The 20,134-nt window shown below is 50.2% G+C and overlaps 1 protein-coding gene across 1 annotated transcript in view; it reads left to right on the top strand.

Moving 5' to 3' along the window:
- Positions 1–4,217: 4,217 nt before the first annotated feature.
- Positions 4,218–20,134, top strand: part of LOC147659357 (serine protease 1-like) — a 38,475-nt gene continuing 22,558 nt past the window's right edge. The window contains exons 1-2 of the mRNA XM_086951804.1: positions 4,218–4,453; positions 13,095–13,257. Coding sequence (XP_086807930.1) covers positions 4,366–4,453; positions 13,095–13,257 — 251 coding nt within the window. The 5' untranslated portion in view covers positions 4,218–4,365. The remainder of the gene's footprint in view (positions 4,454–13,094; positions 13,258–20,134) is intronic.

The raw sequence follows: 20,134 nt of genomic DNA, 5'->3' as shown, positions 1-20,134 counted from the left end.
GCAGGGTGGGTTGCATTCAGTGAAAGCTTTTCAGACACTGCCTGGGGCACACAAGGTGCTCCATGCATTTCCCAGTTCAAACCGGTTGCTGAGGCACTCAACCCAAGCTCTGGCATGAAACTGGACAAAGGGGAAGGGGTGTAACCACCCCCTCCCCAGGTCCACCCATAGGAGGGACCTTAGAGTTAGTCCAACCCTTAAACTCACTATAAGTATTGAATCCCAGTCCCTAGGACTTTAGATTACCCTGGACGAAACTCTGATACATAATTCCTGGACCTTTGACATTCCATATCGGCTGGAAGACGGAAGAAATCGCCCATGTGGTCAAGGAGTGACAACCCTGTCCAAACAGGCACCAACAGCATCTTTGCTGGTCTGCATTTTCGAGGATCCCGCAGGATCCCAAAGAATCTGAGACACAGGACATAGACTTCCAGGCATCTCTGATGCTGACCTGTGCTCCCACCAAAGCTGAGACCTGTAGCGGGCACGAGAGATGTGGGACCAGAACTCCTGGGCATCCTGCATTTTTGCAACTGCACCTACTTCCCGAGGTATCTCGAAGTTGTGCATTGGGGTATTTGAAGCCCCTGCCCGAGCACCTTTTGCACCAAAGCCCAGAGGCCTACACTCCACAAGTGTCCTGTGGGCCCGCTTTGTGCATTTCCGCTTGAGGCCCCTTCGCGGTTCCTAGTCCGTTGGCTAGTGAGCCCCCACAAAGGGCCATCTTTGATTTCTTGAGCTTTCCTGGTTGCTCCAGACTTGCTCCCACTCCTCTCCAAAGGAGGAGTCCCTCAAACACTGCTGGTCTGCACCGAAGCCAATCTTGACATCTTGCATGAGTTGCCGTTGCCAAGGCTTGTTGGGTTCAATCTGGATTCCAACACCGCAGTCAGCTAAATCCTTTGTGGGACAGCTCAAATCCAGCTCCTGGTCATCGTCGACAGCTCCTGGTCCTCGTGGCTGAAGAGACAAACTTCACCTTTTCACCTGAAATCACCCAACATCTGGTGGCATCTTCCTGTCGCCATCCTGGTCACTGGCAAGTGACCCAGACTCTGTCTCCTCTGCTTTCAGGTTCTTCACATCTCTGATCCACCCTTGGATCCACCCGAACACTTTTCCTCTGGTCGCCTGCAGCATTTCTTCGCAGCTCTCCATTGGAATCAACGACGAAACCCGACACCAAAAGACGCCTTTGCACCTGGCTTCCTGGGGAAGGTAACACGAGTACTCCGGTGCTCCCGTGGGTCTTGACTCTCAAAGGGTTCCATCGTAGTTCACCTAGAAGTGCCCTTAATCTTTAAAATTGTAACTTGTTTGTTCTTCATAGAAAGTCAATAATAACCCGCGGCTGTGTTCAGACACTGCACGCATCTCCCGTGGGCCTCCTAATCCTAACCTTTAGTGGTTCTAGATAGCCCCAGCGGTTCTACAGGCCCTAGGCCTGCTTTCTAACTCACACGTGGTTCTTATACCACTATTTTAGTATATGGTTTGTGAGGCCCCTATGGCATAACGTATACTGTGCAACCTATTATATGCTAATTAAGTTCCTTGTATTGTACTTTTACCTCTGACTTCATAAAGAGTCCAGAGGGGATGTGTTTAGAATAAATACATATATATATGATATATACCTTGTGTGGTGTGCATTTATTTGATCATTCAAGGGATTATTATAGGTGAAACAACTAGCTTAACTCACCTTTAATTCTGAGCCCGAAGGCTGCTCTCCACAGCTACCACTAGGATAGCTTTCCATAAGGTTGACTTTACAACCTACCATCAATAAGGGTTGTTTGGACTGGTGCAAGGTGCCCACTAGAATAGTGGACATCATATACCAGTCTAACTTCTCACAGTGACCACCTCCCGGACAGGATTAAGTGTATTGGGGCTGGGTGGTTGCACGGTGTCCGTGCCAGAAAGTCTGCATGAGGGGCACATTTGGTGTCCCCATGCATAGTCCAGCTCAAACCAGTTCTGGGTCCTATTTGCTCCTGCTCTGGCATGAAACTGGACAAAGGACATGGGTGTAGCCACCCCTCTGTCCTACCCTTCCCGTAGGAGGGTCTCTAGAATCAGTCCAACCCTTTCCTGTGGGTATAAAATGGGTTACCTGGCTACAGGACATTAGATTTTACGTGGACAAGATTCTGCAAGAGGATACCACTACACTTTGACTGTCTGGACACGCTGAACTTCGCTGGACCTCCATTGAGCTGTCTCTCTCCGGGTAAGCTTGCCGTCCTGGTTTCCATGCTTCACCCTCAGTAGTGCATTCGCTGTCTCCATGCGGGTGAGCTCGCAGTCCTAGTTTCCTTGCTACGCAATCTTCAGGACATGTGCTCTGTCTCTCTGCGGGTGAGCTCGTGGTGCTTATTTACTTGCTAAGCCATATGCAGCGAGTGCACTGTCTCTCTGCGGGTGAGTTTGCCGTCCTTGTTTCTATGCTACCCAATCTACAGGGCGTTTGTTCTCTCTCTAGGGGTGAGCTTGTGGTCCTCGTTTCCATGCTACGCCATGTGCAGCTCATGCACTATCTCTCTGCGGGTGAGCTTACAGTCCTTGTTTCGAAGGTACGCCATGTGCAGAGCATGCGCTATCTCTCTGCGGGTGAGCTTGGGGCAGATTTGCAAGCCCTGTACGCCACATTTGCGCCGCTGTGCATCACTTTAGTGACGCAGCGGAGGTGCAAAGCCAGCGCCATGCTGTGTGGTATTTACAACGTGACGCATCTAGGGAGATGCGTCACTTGTAAAGCCTTGCGCCACATGTGGGGGGGCAATCTGCAAGATTTCACTCAGTCACTTTTACGGCCATGCTGTGTCAAAACCCTGTGCCTGCTTCAAGCAGGCGTAAGGATTGACGCAGCATGTTAGGCATAGGGGCACCCCGAGCCTTGCTGGAGCTGCCTCGCGCTTGCGACGCGACTCCAGCAATGCACCGCCTTTATGCCGGGGAATGCAACACGCATCTGCCCATCCGTGCGCCACGGTGCGCCGCATTGCAAATGCGGTGCATCAGTGGTGGTGCACCGGTGGCTTGGCGTGTCACAACTGTTCTGGCGCATCCCTGCTGATTAGCAGAAATGCGAGAGAAGTTGTAAATCTGCCCGCTTGTTTCCAAGCTACGCCATCTGCAGCGCGTGGGCTCTCTCTCTGCTGGTGAGCTTGCGGTCCTTATTTCCATGCTATGCCATGTGCAGCGTCATGCGCACTCTCTCTGCTGGTAAGCTTCCGGTCCTTGTTTGCATGCTACGCCATCTGCAGCGGGTGTGCTGTCTCTCTGCGGATGAGCTGGCGGTACTTGTTTCCATGCCAGGCCATCTCCAGCATGCACGCTGTCTCTGCAGGAGAGCTTGAGGTCCTTGTTTCTATGATACGCCATCTGCAGCACGCACGCTGTCTCTCTGCGGGTGAGCTTGAGGTCTTTGTTTCTATGATACGCCATCTGCAGCATGCACGCTGTCTCTGCAGGAGAGCTTGAGGTCCTTGTTTCTATGATACGCCATCTGCAGCACGCACGCTGTCTCTCTGCGGGTGAGCTTGAGGTCCTTGTTTCTATGATACGCCATCTGCAGCATGCACGCTGTCTCTGCAGGAGAGCTTGAGGTCCTTGTTTCTATGATACGCCATCTGCAGCACGCACGCTGTCTTTCTGCGGGTGAGCTTGCTATCCTCGTTTCCATGATACGCCATCCGCTGCGTGAGTGCTGAGTCGAAGGGATTAGGCCTTTACTACATGATGTCCATTTTTGCTGAGAGGGTGCAGGGCCCTGGGCAGTGCCAGGTGATCCCGGACAGTCTGGGCCCGATTCACAGAAGTAATCTGAGACAAAATCCTAAACTTACTACTTTAGGTATTCACAGAAGGCATTTATTAGTAGTAAAATTAGGATTTTGTCTTAAGTTTGTCTTAAATCTGTCTCAAGTCTGTCTTAAGTTTGTCTTAAGTCAAACTTAAAACAAAATCCTAACTTTACTACTCTCAGGGCCCCGGCTGTGCTGGTCCGTGTGCCCAGCTCCAGCTGGGCAGAGAGTCCCCTCCCTCACCCCGCCTCCGCCCTTCATGGAAAATATGACATTGAAATAGTATTTTGTTAAATATTTGACCTCCCCACCTGTGCACTGCCCCCTCCATACGGGTCCTTGGGTCACCAGCACGTGGGCACTGCCCTCTCCATACGGGTCCTTGGGTCACCAGCATGCGGGCCCTTCGCTTATCTGCACATTCCCAGCAGATGTTGCACTCTCAGGGCTCAGGGCCACAGCTGGAGAGGGATCCTGGCTGAGAACAGGGCAGCTGCCCCGGCCCCAGGGCCATCGACGGCGATAAGCTATCTCGATAGTGGTATATATGTGCCTGGCACCGGGGCCACAGCTCTCGACTCTGCTCTACAGGATGAAGACAGTCCTGGTTCTCCTCGCGCTCCTCGGAGCTGCCGGTGAGTCCCAGACACCCCGAGCTGCAGATACAGAACCCCCGAGCTGTAGATGCATTCCCAGACACCCCGAGCTGCAGATACAAACACCCCGAGCTGTATTTATTTATTTATTTATGAGATTTGTTAAGCGCAGGCAAATACCCAAAGGCGTCTCGGCGCTGGATAAAGACAGATCAGAGGGAGTGATGATGAGGATTTATTGGTTAAAAAGCCAGGTCTTTATTTTCCTTCTAAAGAGAGTAAGGGTGGGGCAGGATCTGATGTCCGTATCAAGTGAGTTCCACAGTTTGGATGTGGCAACAGTGAAACGGCGGTCACCCCATGAAGCTGTTTTAGTTCGGGGCACAGTCATCAACAGGGCATTCATAGAAAGCAATGTTCTGTTAGGGGCATAGAATGCCAAAGAGTTGATAAGAAAGCGGGGCCTTAATTTACGGGAGGCTTTGTAGGCTGTACAAAGTGCCTTGAATTTGATTCGATTGTTTACCGCCAACCAGTGGTAATTTTTGATCACTTGGGTGATGGATTTAAATTTTGGGGTCCCAGAGAGCATTCTTGCAGCTGCGTTTTGTACAGACTGAAGTTTGCGAATGACTTTCTGTTGAGCATTGATGAAGAGTCCATTACAATAGTCTAGAGTTGACATAACAAAAGCCGTAACCAATGTTTTACCTGAGTCAGGAGGTAGAAAAGGAAGAATCTTTTTGATGGATTTGAGTTTGTAAAAGGCAGTTGAGACAATGGAGTTTGCGGGGGCAGCAAATGTTAATTTATCATCTAGCAGTACCCCCAGGTTTTTTACTTTAGTGGTTGGTATGGGCGGTGAGCCTAGTTCGTCAGGCCACCATGCTCCTGGCCAGTTTGGGGACAGATTTCCAAAGATCATTACCTCCGTCTTATAGGGGTTTAATTTGAGACAGTTGGTCGGCATCCAGTTACTGATGGTCACCATACCTTGTTGAAAATTAGCCGCAATTTCATCTCCGTTGTTTTTTATGAATAATATCAATTGGGTATCATCTGCGTAAGATGTTAGGCTCATCCCAAAGTCCTTGATGACCCTGGCTAGATCTGTCACGTAAACATTAAATAGCGTAGGACTTAGGGATGAGTCTTGGGGGACGCCACAGGGAAGTGTCATCCGGGCGGAGCTGAAGTTTCCCAATTGCAACATTTGTGTGCGGTTGGAGAGAAAGGAGGTGAGGAGATCCTTGGCCTTGTTCCGAACACCTATAGCATTGACACGGTCGGTCAAGATGTTATGATCGACCGTGTCAAAAGCCATAGACAAATCGAGCAAGATAAGTATTGCCGTCCCGCGTTGATCTAGGATTGTTCTTATCTTGTCTGTGGCTTTGATAAGTGCTGTCTCGGTGCTGTGGTGTTTACGAAAGCCAAACTGGGTGTCATCTAATAGGAGGTGATCTTCAATGTACTGTGATAGTTGTGTATTCATCAGTTTTTCTGCTACTTTTGCTGGATAAAGCAAGCTGGCAATAGGCCTATAGTTGTTGGGGTCTTCGGCGTCCAGGTGAGATTTTTTCAGCAGGGGTTTGAGGAGGGTATCTTTCCAGATGGCAGGATAGACCCCTGTAGATAGAGACACCCCGAGCTGTAGATAGAGACACCCCGAGCTGTAGATAGAGACACCTCGAGCTGTACATACAGAACCCCCGAGCTGTAGATACAGAACCCCGAGCTGTAGATACAGACCCACGAGCTGTAGATACAGAACCCCCGAGCTGTAGATACAGAACCCCCAAGATGTAGATACAGACACCCCGAGCTGTATATACATTCCCAGACACCCAGATCTGTAGATACATACACCCCGAGCTGTAGATACATTCCCAGACACCCCGAGCTGTTGATACAGTCACAGACACGCCGAGCTGTAGATACAGAACCCCGAGCTGTAGATACCGAACTCCCGAGCTGTAGATACAGAACCCCGAGCTGTAGATAGAGACACCCCGAGCTTTAGATAGAGACACCTCGAGCTGTAGATACAGAACCCCCGAGCTGTAGATACAGAACCCCGAGCTGTAGATACAGACCCACGAGCTGTAGATACAGAACCCCCGAGCTGTAAAAACAGAACCCCCAAGATGTAGATACAGACACGCCGAGCTGTATATACATTCCCAGACACCCAGATCTGTAGATACAGACACCCGAGCTGTAGATACATTCCCAGACACCCCGAGCTGTTGATACATTCACAGACACACCGAGCTGTAGATACAGAACCCCCGAGCTGTAGATACCGAACCCCCGAGCTGTAGATACAGAACCCCCGAGCTGTAGATACAGACACCCTGAGCTGTAGATACAGACACCCTGAGCTGTAAGTGGGTTCACAGACACCCCAAGCTGTAGATACAGACACCCCGAGCTGTAGATACAGAACCCCGAGCTGTAGACACAGACACCCCGAGCTGTAGAGACAGACACCCCGAGCTGTAGATACAGAACCCCCGAGCTGTAGATACAGAACCCCCAAGCTGTAGATACAGACATTCCGAGCTGTAGATACAGACACCCTGAGCTGTAGATACAGAACCCCCGAGCTGTAGATACAGACACCCCGAGCTGTAGATACATTCCCAGACACCCAAGCTGTAGTTACATTCCCAGACACCCGAGCTGTAGATACATTCCCAGACACCCCGAGCTGTAGATACATTTCCAGACACCCCGAGCTGTAGATACATTCCCAAACACCCCGAGCTGTAGATATATTCCCACATAACCCTTAGCTGTAGGTACAGAACCCCCGAGCTGTAGATACAGACACCCCGAGCTGTAGATACAGAACATCCCGAGCTGTAGGTACAGAACCTCCGAGCTGTAGATACAGGCACCCCGAGCTGTAGATACAGAACCCTGAGCTGTAGATACAGAACCCCGAGCTGTCGATACAGAACCCCCGAGCTGTAGATACATTCCCAGACACCCCGAGCTGTAGATACATTTCCAGACACCCCGAGCTGTAGATACATTCCCAGACACCCCGAGTTTTAGATGGGTTCACAGACACCCCGAGCTGTAGATACAGAACTCCCGAGCTGTAGATACATTCCCAGACACCCGAGCTGTAGATACATTCCCAGACACCACGAGCTGTAGATACATTCCCAGACACCCCAGTTGTAGATACATCCCCAGACACCATGAACTGTAGAAACATTCCCAGACACCCCGAGTTGTAGGTGGGTTCACAGACACCCCGAGCTGTAGATACATTCCCAGACACCCCGAGTTGTAGGTGGGTTCACAGACACCCTGAACTGTAGATACAGAACTCCCGAGCTGTAGATACATCCCCAGAAACCCCGAGCTGTAGATACATTCCCAGACACCACGAACTGTAGAAACATTCCCAGACACCCGAGCTATAGGTGGGTTCACAGGCACCCGAGCTGTCAATACATTCCCAGACACCCGAGCTGTAGATACATTCCCAGACACCACGAGCTGTAGATACATTCCCAGACACCCCAGCTGTAGATACATCCCCAGACACCACGAACTGTAGAAACATTCCCAGACACCCTGCGCTGTAGGTGGGTTCACAGACACCCCGAGCTGTAGATACATTCCCAGACACCCCGAGTTGTAGGTGGGTTCACAGACACCCCGAACTGTAGATACAGAACTCTCGAGCTGTAGATACATTCCCAGAAACCCCGAGCTGTAGATACATTCCCAGACACCACGAACTGTAGAAACATTCCCAGACACCCCGAGCTGTAGGTGGGTTCACAGGCACCCGAGCTGTCGATACATTCCCAGACACCCCGATATGTAGATACATTCCCAGACACCCCGAGCTGTAGATACATTCCCAGACACCCCGAGCTGTAGATACATTCCCAGACACCCCAGCTGTAGAAACATTCCCAGACACCCCGAGCTGTAGGTGGGTTCACAGGCACCCGAGCTGTCGATACATTCCCAGACATCCCGAGATGTAGATACATTCCCAGACACCCCGAGCTGTAGATACATTCCCAGACACCCAGAGCTGTAGATACATTCCCAGACACCCCAGCTGTAGATACATTCCCAGACACCCCGAGCTGTAGATACATTCCCAGACACCCCAGCTGTAGATACATCCCCAGACACCACGAACTGTAGAAACATTCCCAGACACCCCGCGCTGTAGGTGGGTTCACAGACACCCCGAGCTGTAGATACATTCCCAGACACCCCGAGTTGTAGGTGGGTTCACAGACACCCCGAACTGTAGATACAGAACTCCCGAGCTGTAGATACATTCCCAGACACCCCGAGCTGTAGATACATTCCCAGACACCCCGAGATGTAGATACATTCCCAGACACCCGAGCTGTAGATACATTCCCAGACACCCCGAGCTGTAGGTGGGTTCACAGACACCCCGAGCTGTAGATACATTCCCAGACACCCTGAGCTGTAGATACATTCCCAGGCATCCCGAGCTGTAGATACATTATCAGACACCCCAAGCTGCAGATACATTCCCAGACAACCGAGCTGTAGATACATTCCCAGACACCCCAAGCTGTAGATACATTCCCAAACACCCCAGCTGTAGAAACATCCCCAGACCCCCGAGTTGCAGAAACATTCCCAGACACCCGAGCTGTAGATCCATTCTCAGACACCCCGAGCTGCAGATACAGACACCCCGAGCCGTAGATACAGAACCCCGAGCTGTAGATACAGAACCCCCGAGCTGTAGATACAGACACCTGAGCTGTAGATACAGAGCCCCGAGCCGTAGATACAGAACCCCCGAGCTGTAGATACAGACACCCCGAGCCGTAGATACAGAACCCCCGAGCTGTAGATACAGAACCCCAGAGCTGTAGTTACAGACACCCCGAGCTGTAGATACATCCCCAGACATCCGAGCTGTAGATACAGACACCCTGAGCTGTAGATACATTTCCAGACACCTGAGCTGTAGATACATTCCCAGGCCCCCCCGAGCTGTAAATACATTCCCAGACACCCCGAGCTGTAGGTGGGTTCACAGACACCCCAAGCTGTAGATACATTCTCAGACAACCCGAGCTGTAGATACATTCCCAGTCACGCCGAGCTGTAGATACATTATCAGACACCCCAAGCGGTACGTGGGTTTCCAGACACCCCGAGCTGTAGATACATACCCAGACACCCTGAGCTGTAGAAACATTCCCAGACACCCCGAGCTATAGATAAATTCCCAGACACCCCAAGCGGTACGTGGGTTTCCAGACACCCCCAGCTGTAGATACATACCCAGACACCCTGAGCTGTAGAAACATTCCCAGACACCCCGAGCTGTAGAAACATTCCCAGACACCCCGAGTTGTAGTAGGATTCACAGACACTCCGAGCTATAGATACATTCCCAGACACCCCGAGCTGTAGGTGGGTTCTCAGACACCCCGAGCTGTAGGCGGGTTCCCAGACACCCCAAGCTGTACGTGGATTTCCAGACACCCCAAGCTGTAGATACATTCCCCGAAACCCCAAGCTGTAGATACATCCCCAGACACCCGGAGCTGCAGGCGGCTCTCAGAGACCCAGAGCTGTAGGTGGGTTCATAGACACCATGAGCTGTAGATAGATTCCCAGACAACCCGAGCTGTAGATAAATTCCCAGATGCCCCAGCTGTAGATACATCCCCACATACCCCGAGCTGTAGAAACATTCCCAGACACCCCGAGCTGTAGGCAGGCTCTTAGAGACCCACAGCTGTAGGTGGTTTCTCAGACACCCGGAGTTGTAGGTGGATTCACAGACTCCCAGAGCTGTAGGTGGGTTCACAGACACCCTGAGCTGTGGATACATTCCCAGATACCCCGAGCTGTAGATACATTCCCAGACACCCTGAGCTGTAGGTTCATTCCCAGACACCCCGAGCTGTAGATAAATTCCCAGACACCCTGAGCTGTAGACACATTCCCAGACACCCCAAGCTGTACGTGGGTTTCCAGACACCCCGAGCTGTAGATACATACCCAGCCACCCTGAGCTGTAGGTGGGTTCTCAGACACCCCTAGCTGTAGGCGGGTTCCCAGACACCCCAAGCTGTACGTGGGTTTCCAGACACCCCGAGCTGTAGATACATACCCAGACACCCTGAGCTGTAGAAACATTCCCAGACACCCCGAACTGTAGAAACATTCCCAGACACCCCGAGTTGTAGTAGGATTCACAGACACCCTGAGCTGGAGATACATTCCCAGACACCCCGAGCTGTAGGTGGGTTCTCAGACACCCCGAGCTGTAGGCGGGTTCTCAGACACCCTGAGCTATAGGTGGGCTCTCAGACACCCCGAGCTGTAGGTGTGCTCTCAGACACCCTGTGTTGTAGGTGGGTTCTCAGACACCCCGACCTGTAGATACATTCCTAGACACCCCGAGCTGTAGGTGGGTTCTCCGACACCCCGAGCTGTAGGTGGGCTCTCAGACACCTCAAGCTGTAGGTGGGTACTCAGACACCCTGAGTTGTTGGCGGGTTCTCAGACACCCTGAGTTGTAGGTGGGCTCTCAGACACCCTGTGTTGTAGGTGGGCTCTCAGACACCCCAAGCTGTAGGTGGGTTCTCAGATACCCTGTGTTGTAGGTGGGTTCTCAGACACCCTGAGTTGTAGGCGGGTTCTCAAACACTCTGAGTTGTAGGTGGGCTCTCAGACACCCTGTGTTGTAGGTGGGCTCTCAGACACCCTAAGCTGTAGGTGGGTTCTCAGATACCCTGTGTTGTAGGTGTGTTCTCAGACACCCTGAGTTGTAGGCGGGTTCTCAAACACTCTGAGTTGTAGGCGGGTTCTCAGACACCCTCAGTTGTAGGTGGGCTCTCAGACACCATGTTGTAGGTGGGCTCTCAGACACCCCGAGCTGTAGGTGGGTTCTCAGACACCCTGTGTTGTAGGTGGGCTCTCAGACACCCCGAGCTGTATGTGGGTTCTCAGACACCCTGTGTTGTAGGTGGGTTCTCAGACACCCTGAGTTGTAGGTGGGTTCTCAGACACCCTGAGTTGTAGGCGGGTTCTCAGACACCATGAGTTGTAGGTGGGCTCTCAGACACCCTGTGTTGAAGGTGGGCTCTCAGACACCCTGAGCTGTAGGTGGGTTCTCAGACACCCTGTGTTGTAGGTGGGTTCTCAGACACCCTGAGTTGTAGGTGGGTTCTCAGACACCCTGAGTTGCAGGCGGGTTCTCAGACACCCTGAGTTGTAGGTGGGCTCTCAGACACCCTGTGTTTTAGGTGGGCTCTCAGACACCCCGAGCTGTAGGTGGCTTCTCAGACACCCTGTGTTGTAGGTGGGCTCTCAGACACCCCGAGTTGTAGGTGGGCTCTCAGACACTCTGGGGCCTTATTTATGAAGGCCTTGCGTTAGTTTTGCGCTGCCGGTGCCTCACTTTTTGTGACGCACCAGCGGTGTAAAAAATGCGCCTCGTTGCGCCATATTTAAAAAGTGACGCATCTAGGTAGATGCGTCACTTTTTAAACCCCTGTGCCACAATATACCTGCGTCAGGTATAATGTATGCAGAGGGGGCGTTACCCCGCAAAAAGCCTCGTAATAGTGACTCAGTGAAATCTATGAGATTTCACTGCGTCACTTTTAGGACGCTGTTGCGTCAAAATCTTGCGCCTGCCTCACAGCAGGCGTAAGACTGACGCAGGCCCGTTCACATGGGGTTGGCCCCATGTGAAAGTACGCATTTCTGGAGTTGCGTCACTTTTGCGACACACTCCAGCAATGCGTCACTTTTGCGCTTGCAGATACGTCAGAAATACTGAAGTATCTGTAACTCCTTGCGACATGATGGTCATACATTAAATGTGACGCATCAGGAATGTCGTAAGGAGTGCGCAGTGAAAAGTGACGCATCGCTGTTTTCACGCAGCGATGCGTCACTTTTCATAAATGAGGCCCACGGTATCTCTGCCAGGAGCATCCGACATACGGCTTCGGTCCCAGGGGTCCAACTATTCTGATGGCTGGGCAGAGACTGGTGCAACTTTGTGACGGCGGAGGGTAAAGCTAAGTTACTACCAGCAGCGGTGAGCCATGGACGATAGTGCAGACAAACTGAGACCTGTTTGCCTTTTGTAGACAAGGGGCCTCATTTATGAGGCTGTGCGTCACTTTTACGCCGCCGGTGCGTCACTTTTTGTGACGCACCAGTGGCTTAAAACATGCACCTTGTTGCGCCATATTTACAAAGTGACGCATCTAGGTAGATGTGTCACTTTGTAAACCCCTGCACCACATTATACCTGCTCCAGGTAAAATGTATGCAAGGGGGGCGTATTGACGCAAGGAAGGGTCGTAGAAGTGACGCAGTGAAATCAATGAAATTTCACTGCGTCACTTCTAGGACTCAAATGCGTCGAAATCTTACGCCTGCCTCACAGCAGGCGTAAGACTGACGCAGGCCCTTTCACATGGGCTTGCCCCATGTGAAAGGACGCATTGCTGGAGTTGCGTCACTTTTGTGACACACTCCAGCAATGCGTCACTTTTGCGCTTACAGATACGTCAGAAATACTGACTAAGTTTACCTCTGTGAATCGGGCCTTCTGTGTCTCTCCACCTCTGTGACACTCATACCGTTATCTCAGACACTAACCAGTGCTTTCTCCTTGCAGCGGCCGCTCCATGGGAAGACGATGATAAGATTATTGGGGGCTACACCTGCAAACCCCACTCCCAGCCCTGGCAGGTGTACTTCACCACCAGTGGGAGAGGCTGGTGTGGGGGGTCTCTGATCAGCGAGTACTGGATCATATCAGCAGCCCATTGCTACATGCCGTGAGTAAACCCTCTCTAGTTCAACCCAAGAGGGGGGAAGACATAAAGACAAGAGAGACTGAGAGCATAACGCCATTAGTGGGCTCAGTGTTATGTTTCCTAACCTAGGCATAAGAGCAGAGCGGCATTTACCATACATTTGTCCTACTTGCTCTACATCATAGTTCTTGCACTGACCTTTTACCCAGTTATGTGCTGAATAAATGTCGATACGTTTCCTTGAAACCAGGCTCATTTCTTATGCATGAGGATTCTTCGCATCATATCTGAACCCCCTGCACACGACGTACATAACAGGATTAACATACTATCGCCATCCTCGGGCGACAGAGCTACTTTGCATAGTTACAATTATTGATTTAGGTTCATCTTCATATTCGTACTCACGACATATCGATTGTGGTAGAACGCCCGAGGCTGCCTTTTTGATATAAGAGCACTGCACCTTAATTAGGTAACCAGAGGAGACGCTTCTATGCTGAACCTGACACAGAGTTCCCTGCACGCCGAGACTTCAGCTCGAATCGGTCTGACATCCCTTACGGGGTGTCCTACTCGTGACCAAGACGGGGTCCTTCTTCCTCTCCCATCAGGTAATGGGATGGCTCTTTCCTTGGGGAATCTTCTAGTGTTTTGGCTGATGTAGATTCTTTAAAGGTGCTGCAGGAGTGGCATTAAAAGCTGTTATGCATAATGGTAGCCTCCGGTCTTGTAATGAAATCTTGGCTTTGCACCCACGAACATGCTAGGTACACTCTGCATTGTAGGAGTACGTAAAGATAACTGTTTTCATATATGCCTGCATATATTCATTGCTTTAGCACCAAGGTATAAATGTATCTACTGTTCTCTCTTTCGGTGCTGTAATCTTTTAAGCTACTGATTGTTGCAGCAAACGTGTTTTATATTAGAATGGTGCTGGTTCAATAAATGCTTATTGAAAAACGTCCCCAGCATTTTATTCTGTGTATCTCTCTGAGACAAAGTGAGCATGAGTCCCTGAGCGAAAAGTACTGTACAGTTTCCATGATCTCTGAGGGGTCAGGGTTGTCATGTTCGATAGTTGCCAGAATCAGTGAGCTCCCTTGTAAGGTGAGGGGGCTTAATGGTGGCACTGTGAGCTAGCTGGTCTAAAGACTAACATGTCCTTCGGGGGTGTCTGAAATCAGTCTGGAGAGCAATTTCTTAGTTTATGTTGTCCGACAAATTCACAGATCCTGTGCATTTTTAGGAACAACACGACATCAGGACATAACACCAAGAGCGGGCCGAGGACATAAAGCAAAGAAGAGACTCTGGGAATTAGGCCAAGAGGAGGGGAGGACCTAATGACACGAGAGGACTGGACGGCTGATGACTTAAAGACAAGAGAGAGCTGATGACTTAAAGACAGGAGAGGGCTGGACGGCTGATGACTTAAAGACAAGAGAGGGATGGATGCCTGATGACCTAATGACAAGAGAGGACTGGACGGCTGATGACTTAAAGACAAGAGAGAGCTGATGACTTAAAGACAGGAGAGGGCTGGACGGCTGATGACTTAAAGACAAGAGAGGGATGGATGCCTGATGACCTAATGACAAGAGAGGACTGGACGGCTGATGACTTAAAGACAAGAGAGAGCTGATGACTTAAAGACAGGAGAGGGCTGGACGGCTGATGACTTAAAGACAAGAGAGGGATGGACGCCTGATGACCTAAAGACAAGAGAGGGCTGGACGCCTGATGACTTAAAGACAAGAGAGGGCTGGACGCCTGATGACTTAAAGACAAGAGAGGGCTGGACGCCTGATGACTTAAAGACAAGAGAGGGCTGGACGCCTGATGACTTAAAGACAAGAGAGGGATGATGATTTAAAGACAAGAGAGGGCTGGACACCAGATAACTTAAAGACAAGAGAGGGCTGAACGCCCGATGACTTAAAGACAAGAGAGGACTGGACGGCTGATGACCTAAAGACAAGAGAGGACTGGACGCCTGATGACTTAAAGACAAGAGAGGGATGATGATTTAAAGACAAGAGAGGGCTGGACGCAAGATGACTTAAAGACAAGAGAGGACTGGACGGCTGATGACTTCAAGACAAGAGAGGGCTGGACGGCTGATGACTTAAAGACAAGAGAGGGCTGGACGGCTGATGACCTAAAGACAAGAGAGGGCTGGACGCCTGATGACCTAAAGACAAGAGAGGACTGGACGGCTGATGACCTAAAGACAAGAGAGGACTGGATGGCTGATGACCTAAAGACAAGAGAGGACTGAACGCCTGATGACTTAAAGACAAGAGAGGAATGATGATTTAAAGACAAGAGAGGGCTGGACGGCTGATGACTTAAAGACAAGAGAGGGATGATGATTTAAAGACAAGAGAGGGCTGGACGCCTGATGACTTAAAGACAAGAGAGGGCTGGACGGCTGATGACTTGAAGACAAAAGAGGACTGGACGGCTGATGACTTAAAGACAAGAGAGGGCTGGACGCCTGATGACTTAAAGACAAGAGAGGGCTGGACGCCTGATGACTTAAAGACAAGAGAGGGCTGGATGCCTGATGACTTAAAGACAAGAGAGGACTGGACGCCTGATGACTTAAAAACAAGAGAGGGCTGGACGCCTGATGACTTAAAGACAAGAGAGGACTGGACGGCTGATGACTTAAAGACAAGAGAGGGCTGGACGCCTGATGACTTAAAGACAAGAGAGGACTGGACGCCTGATGACTTAAAGACAAGAGAGGGCTGGACGCCTGATGACTTAAAGACAAGAGAGGGCTGATGATTTAAAGACAAGAGAGGGCTGGACGCCTGACGACTTAAAGACAAGAGAGGGCTGGACGGCTGATAAATTAAAGACAAGAGAGGGCTGATGATTTAAAGACAAGAGAGGGCTGGACGGCTGATGACCTAAAGGCAAGAGAGGACTGGACGGCTGATGACTTAAAGACAAGAGAGGGCTGATGATGTAAAGACAAGAGAGGGCTGGACGCCTGATGACTTAAAGACAAGAGAGGGCTGGACGGCTGATGACTTAAAGACAAGAGAGGGCTGATGATTTAAAGACAAGAGAGGGCTGGACGCCTGATGACTTAAAGACAAGAGAGGGCTGATGATTTAAAGAGAAGAGAGGGCTGGACGCCTGATGACTTAAAGACAAGAGAGGGCTGATGATTTAAAGACAAGAGAGGACTGGACGCCTGATGACTTAAAGACAAGAGAGGGCTGGACGCCTGATGACTTAAAGACAAGAGAGGGCTGGATGGCTGATGACTTAAAGACAAGAGAGGGTTGGACGGCTGATGACTTAAAGACAAGAGAGGGCTGGACGCCTGATGACTTAAAGACAAGAGAGGGCTGGACGCCTGATGACTTAAAGACAAGAGAGGGCTGATGATTTAAAGACAAGAGAGGACTGGACGGCTGATGACTTAAAGACAAGAGAAGGATGATGATTTAAAGACAAGGAGGGCTGGACGGCTGATGACTTAAAGACAAGAGAGGGCTGATGATTTAAAGACAAGAGAGGACTGGACGGCTGATGACTTAAAGACAAGAGAAGGATGATGATTTAAAGACAAGGAGGGCTGGACGGCTGATGACTTAAAGACAAGAGAGGGCTGATGATTTAAAGACAAGAGAGGGCTGGACGCCTGATGACTTAAAGACAAGAGAGGGCTGATGATTTAAAGACAAGAGAGGACTGGACGGCTGATGACTTAAAGACAAGAGAAGGATGATGATTTAAAGACAAGGAGGGCTGGACGGCTGATGACTTAAAGACAAGAGAAGGCTGGTGACATAAAGTGAAGAGGGGGCTGAGGAATCTAGCACTATTCTCACCAGGAACCTCTTTCTCCTACTTTATTGAATTTACATGCCCTCCTTCAATGAAACCTTTTTCCAAACCGTAAACAGATTTTGTTCTGTTCAGTTCCACTTTATCGTTGTCCTCTCGCCTTGGAATACTCCTGCAAGGTTTTTTTCATCCTCTGACCTTTTGAACCTTGCTTTTGGGCCACTGAAACCCCTATGAGTCTAGTGTTGATTTAATTTGGCTTTATACAAACCACATCTACTTGCCATTTTTTTCTTATTCAATTGATTTTGAAAACCTATGTTCTAATACAAGACCTGAGTATTTCTTTTATTTCCACTCTAGTTTAGTCACTTATAGACAGCACTTGAGTCTAGTTCAGCAGCCTCAGATTCAATTATTCTAATAGGGCAATCTACTTTGGCTCACGCTGGGACAAATATTTCCTCCTATGTCCTATTTTCAGTATTGGATCAATCATTTTATGATCTGAAATGTAATGTTATTCAATTGATGAATTGCGTTTACATCAGGTGTTATTTGGTAGTCAATACCAAACCATTTAAATCTGTACTCTATAAAAAGAAGCTTATGTTAGAAAAAATATTATTTCTGCTGAATATTTTTTTCAGTGGTAGATTTCTTATTGCAAATAATGGGAACAGCGATGGGCTCCACATTAGCCTCCTCACTGGTGAACTTATAAATGGAAGCATGTGACAAGGAGAATAGATTGTTGAAAAGAAAATGAAAGGTTAGTTTGAAAATGTACTTGAGGCACATAGAGAACTTTTTATTGTATGGATAGTGTTAGAATTGGGGGTCTCTGGTTGGCACAGGTATGTACTTGTGACAAGCAGGGACCCTCTCCTCTACGTCAGGGCAAGGGACATACTCTCAGAAATAACCCCTGCTCACCCTCTAGGCGACGGGGCGCGAGCAGACAAGGCTAAACTCCAGAGTACACAGGGTTAAGCATTTAGTGCAACACACACAATAAATCACCAACCCACCACACAGGGAAACAAGACTGTAGTTTTGTAAAAATATATTCCTTTATATATAAACTCTCAAGCAGGCTTGTAAATAAAGTCTTAATGATTTCAGGATGACTCCAGTTACTCTTAAAATACCACAGTTCCTAGTATTCCAATGTTCAGTCTTTCAAAAAGGGGTTGAATACCTCTAAAAACCACTTCCCTGTTCTCCAGGCACTGTCTTTAGGGGTAATATACTGCACGTTCAAGGTCTGGGCCCCCTGGAACGCCCCTGTGCGCTCTGTACGATTACCGGCAAAAGGCCCTACCGAATCTCACGCATCCCGCGTGAGACGCCTACGCTACAAGAGAACCAAACTGGGTTTACGAGTCGTACCAGACTCGTGCGCCTCGTACCAGGGCAGTTTTGAGCACACGCACCGCACGGACACTGCAGTCCGGAGCGCTGGGTTGGGCCAGGCATACTTGGGGCTGATTTGCGCAGAGCGAGGCGGGCGAGTCTTTGGTTGGCAGTCAGACGCGCACCGGTTACAGGGTACAGTACCTTTGGTCTCGGGGTCGGGCGGACGAACACAGGCGGAGATCGGGCATCCCACATCGAGCTGCGCTTCTCCTTCGTTGCGAGCTACGGCTCGAGGGCACAATAGATCCAACACTCGGAGGGCAGCAGTGCGTTGGGGTGTCTTGATCTCACGGTCCGTTCCACGTTTGAAGACGGAGGGACAGCGGCTTGAGGTGAATCCAGCGGCGAGGCGCTGTCAGCAGGGCGTCGTTCTGGAGGGGCGAATTCAGGTGCAGGCAGTCCTCACGATGTGCTTTACAGCTCGGGGGCCACAGACTCACGTTGTTTGGACCGGACGGTCCTTCCTTGCGGTGCGAGCTCCGGCTCGAGGTTGCAGCAGGTCGCGGTGTTTAGGCCAGGCGAGGCAGGCCTTCACGATGCTAGCTGCGGCGCAGTTGCTCAGAGGTCACTTTGCTCGGCTGGATGGGGCGCACAGGCTCTCAGAGTGCGGGACAAATTCCCAGGCGCACTCAGGTCTCCGGATTCAGCGCTGAAGGGGGAAATACACCAGCAGCAGCTTCCTTCTTCAAAAGGAGGGGTAGTGCCCACTGTTCCTGGGGCGCAGGTCAGGGGGCAAGTTCACAAGCAAGCCCTTGGAGATTGTTTAAGATGCACAAGTGATTAAAAAGTCTTTCAGTCTTTTCTTCCTCTCTCCGTCCTGCAGCAAGGCACCCACCACAGGCCAGTCTCTCAGGATTAGAGACAGTACTCCTCCATGCACCTTTCCCAGGTCCTTATCTTCAGGCAGAGTTTCTTCTTGGCGTCAACAGGATCTAATTTCTTAGGAGCAGGGCTCCTACTTTTATACAGCATTTCTTTTGTTCACGCAGGCCAGGGGGGCCTTTGCCTAATCCAGCCAGTCTCGGAGCACTTTGTTTTTCAGGCTCTGGTATCTTCTTTCAGTGTGCAGGGCAGGGACATTAGACGCTCCGCAGGAGGTGGAGTCAGCATTGTGACGACAAGTACAGTCAGGAGAACTCTGTTGACAGTCTTCCCTCTTCCTGGACCAGGTGCAGGGCAGAGTCATCAGTCGCTACCCAGGGGGCGGAGCCAGCATTGTGGTGGCAGAGCACAGTCCTATTCAGAGTCAAGGGGCACTCCCCCCACCCATCCTGGTGTAATCTCTCTATTCACCACCTGTCAGCCCCAGCCTGTCTCCTGTCACTCCCCAATCCTGTCCCACACAGAAACCAGACAGCAGATACACATCAGAGCAGAGGCAGGCTGAAATGGTTAGGCAAGCAAATACTAACTTTCTAAAAGTAGTATTTGCAAGCACAGGATATTAAAATAAACTTTACTAAAAGAAGTATTTTATTATTCTGAGTTCAGGCATACTAAACTTGACTTTCTTCCATGCTCTCTGAGTCTGTGGGGATTATAGAGTGTAATAATTCCAGCAGCCCATTCTGGCCTATGGAGAGTAGGTAGCCTTACAATAGTGAAAAACGAAAATGGCTGTAATTCACTATTAGGACATGCCACACACATCAGGGCATGTCCTACC

Source organism: Lissotriton vulgaris, unplaced genomic scaffold, assembly GCF_964263255.1.
Source record: "Lissotriton vulgaris unplaced genomic scaffold, aLisVul1.2 SCAFFOLD_2194, whole genome shotgun sequence".
NCBI classification, from domain to species: Eukaryota; Metazoa; Chordata; class Amphibia; order Caudata; family Salamandridae; genus Lissotriton; species Lissotriton vulgaris.
This window is presented reverse-complemented; position numbering and strand designations above follow the sequence as displayed.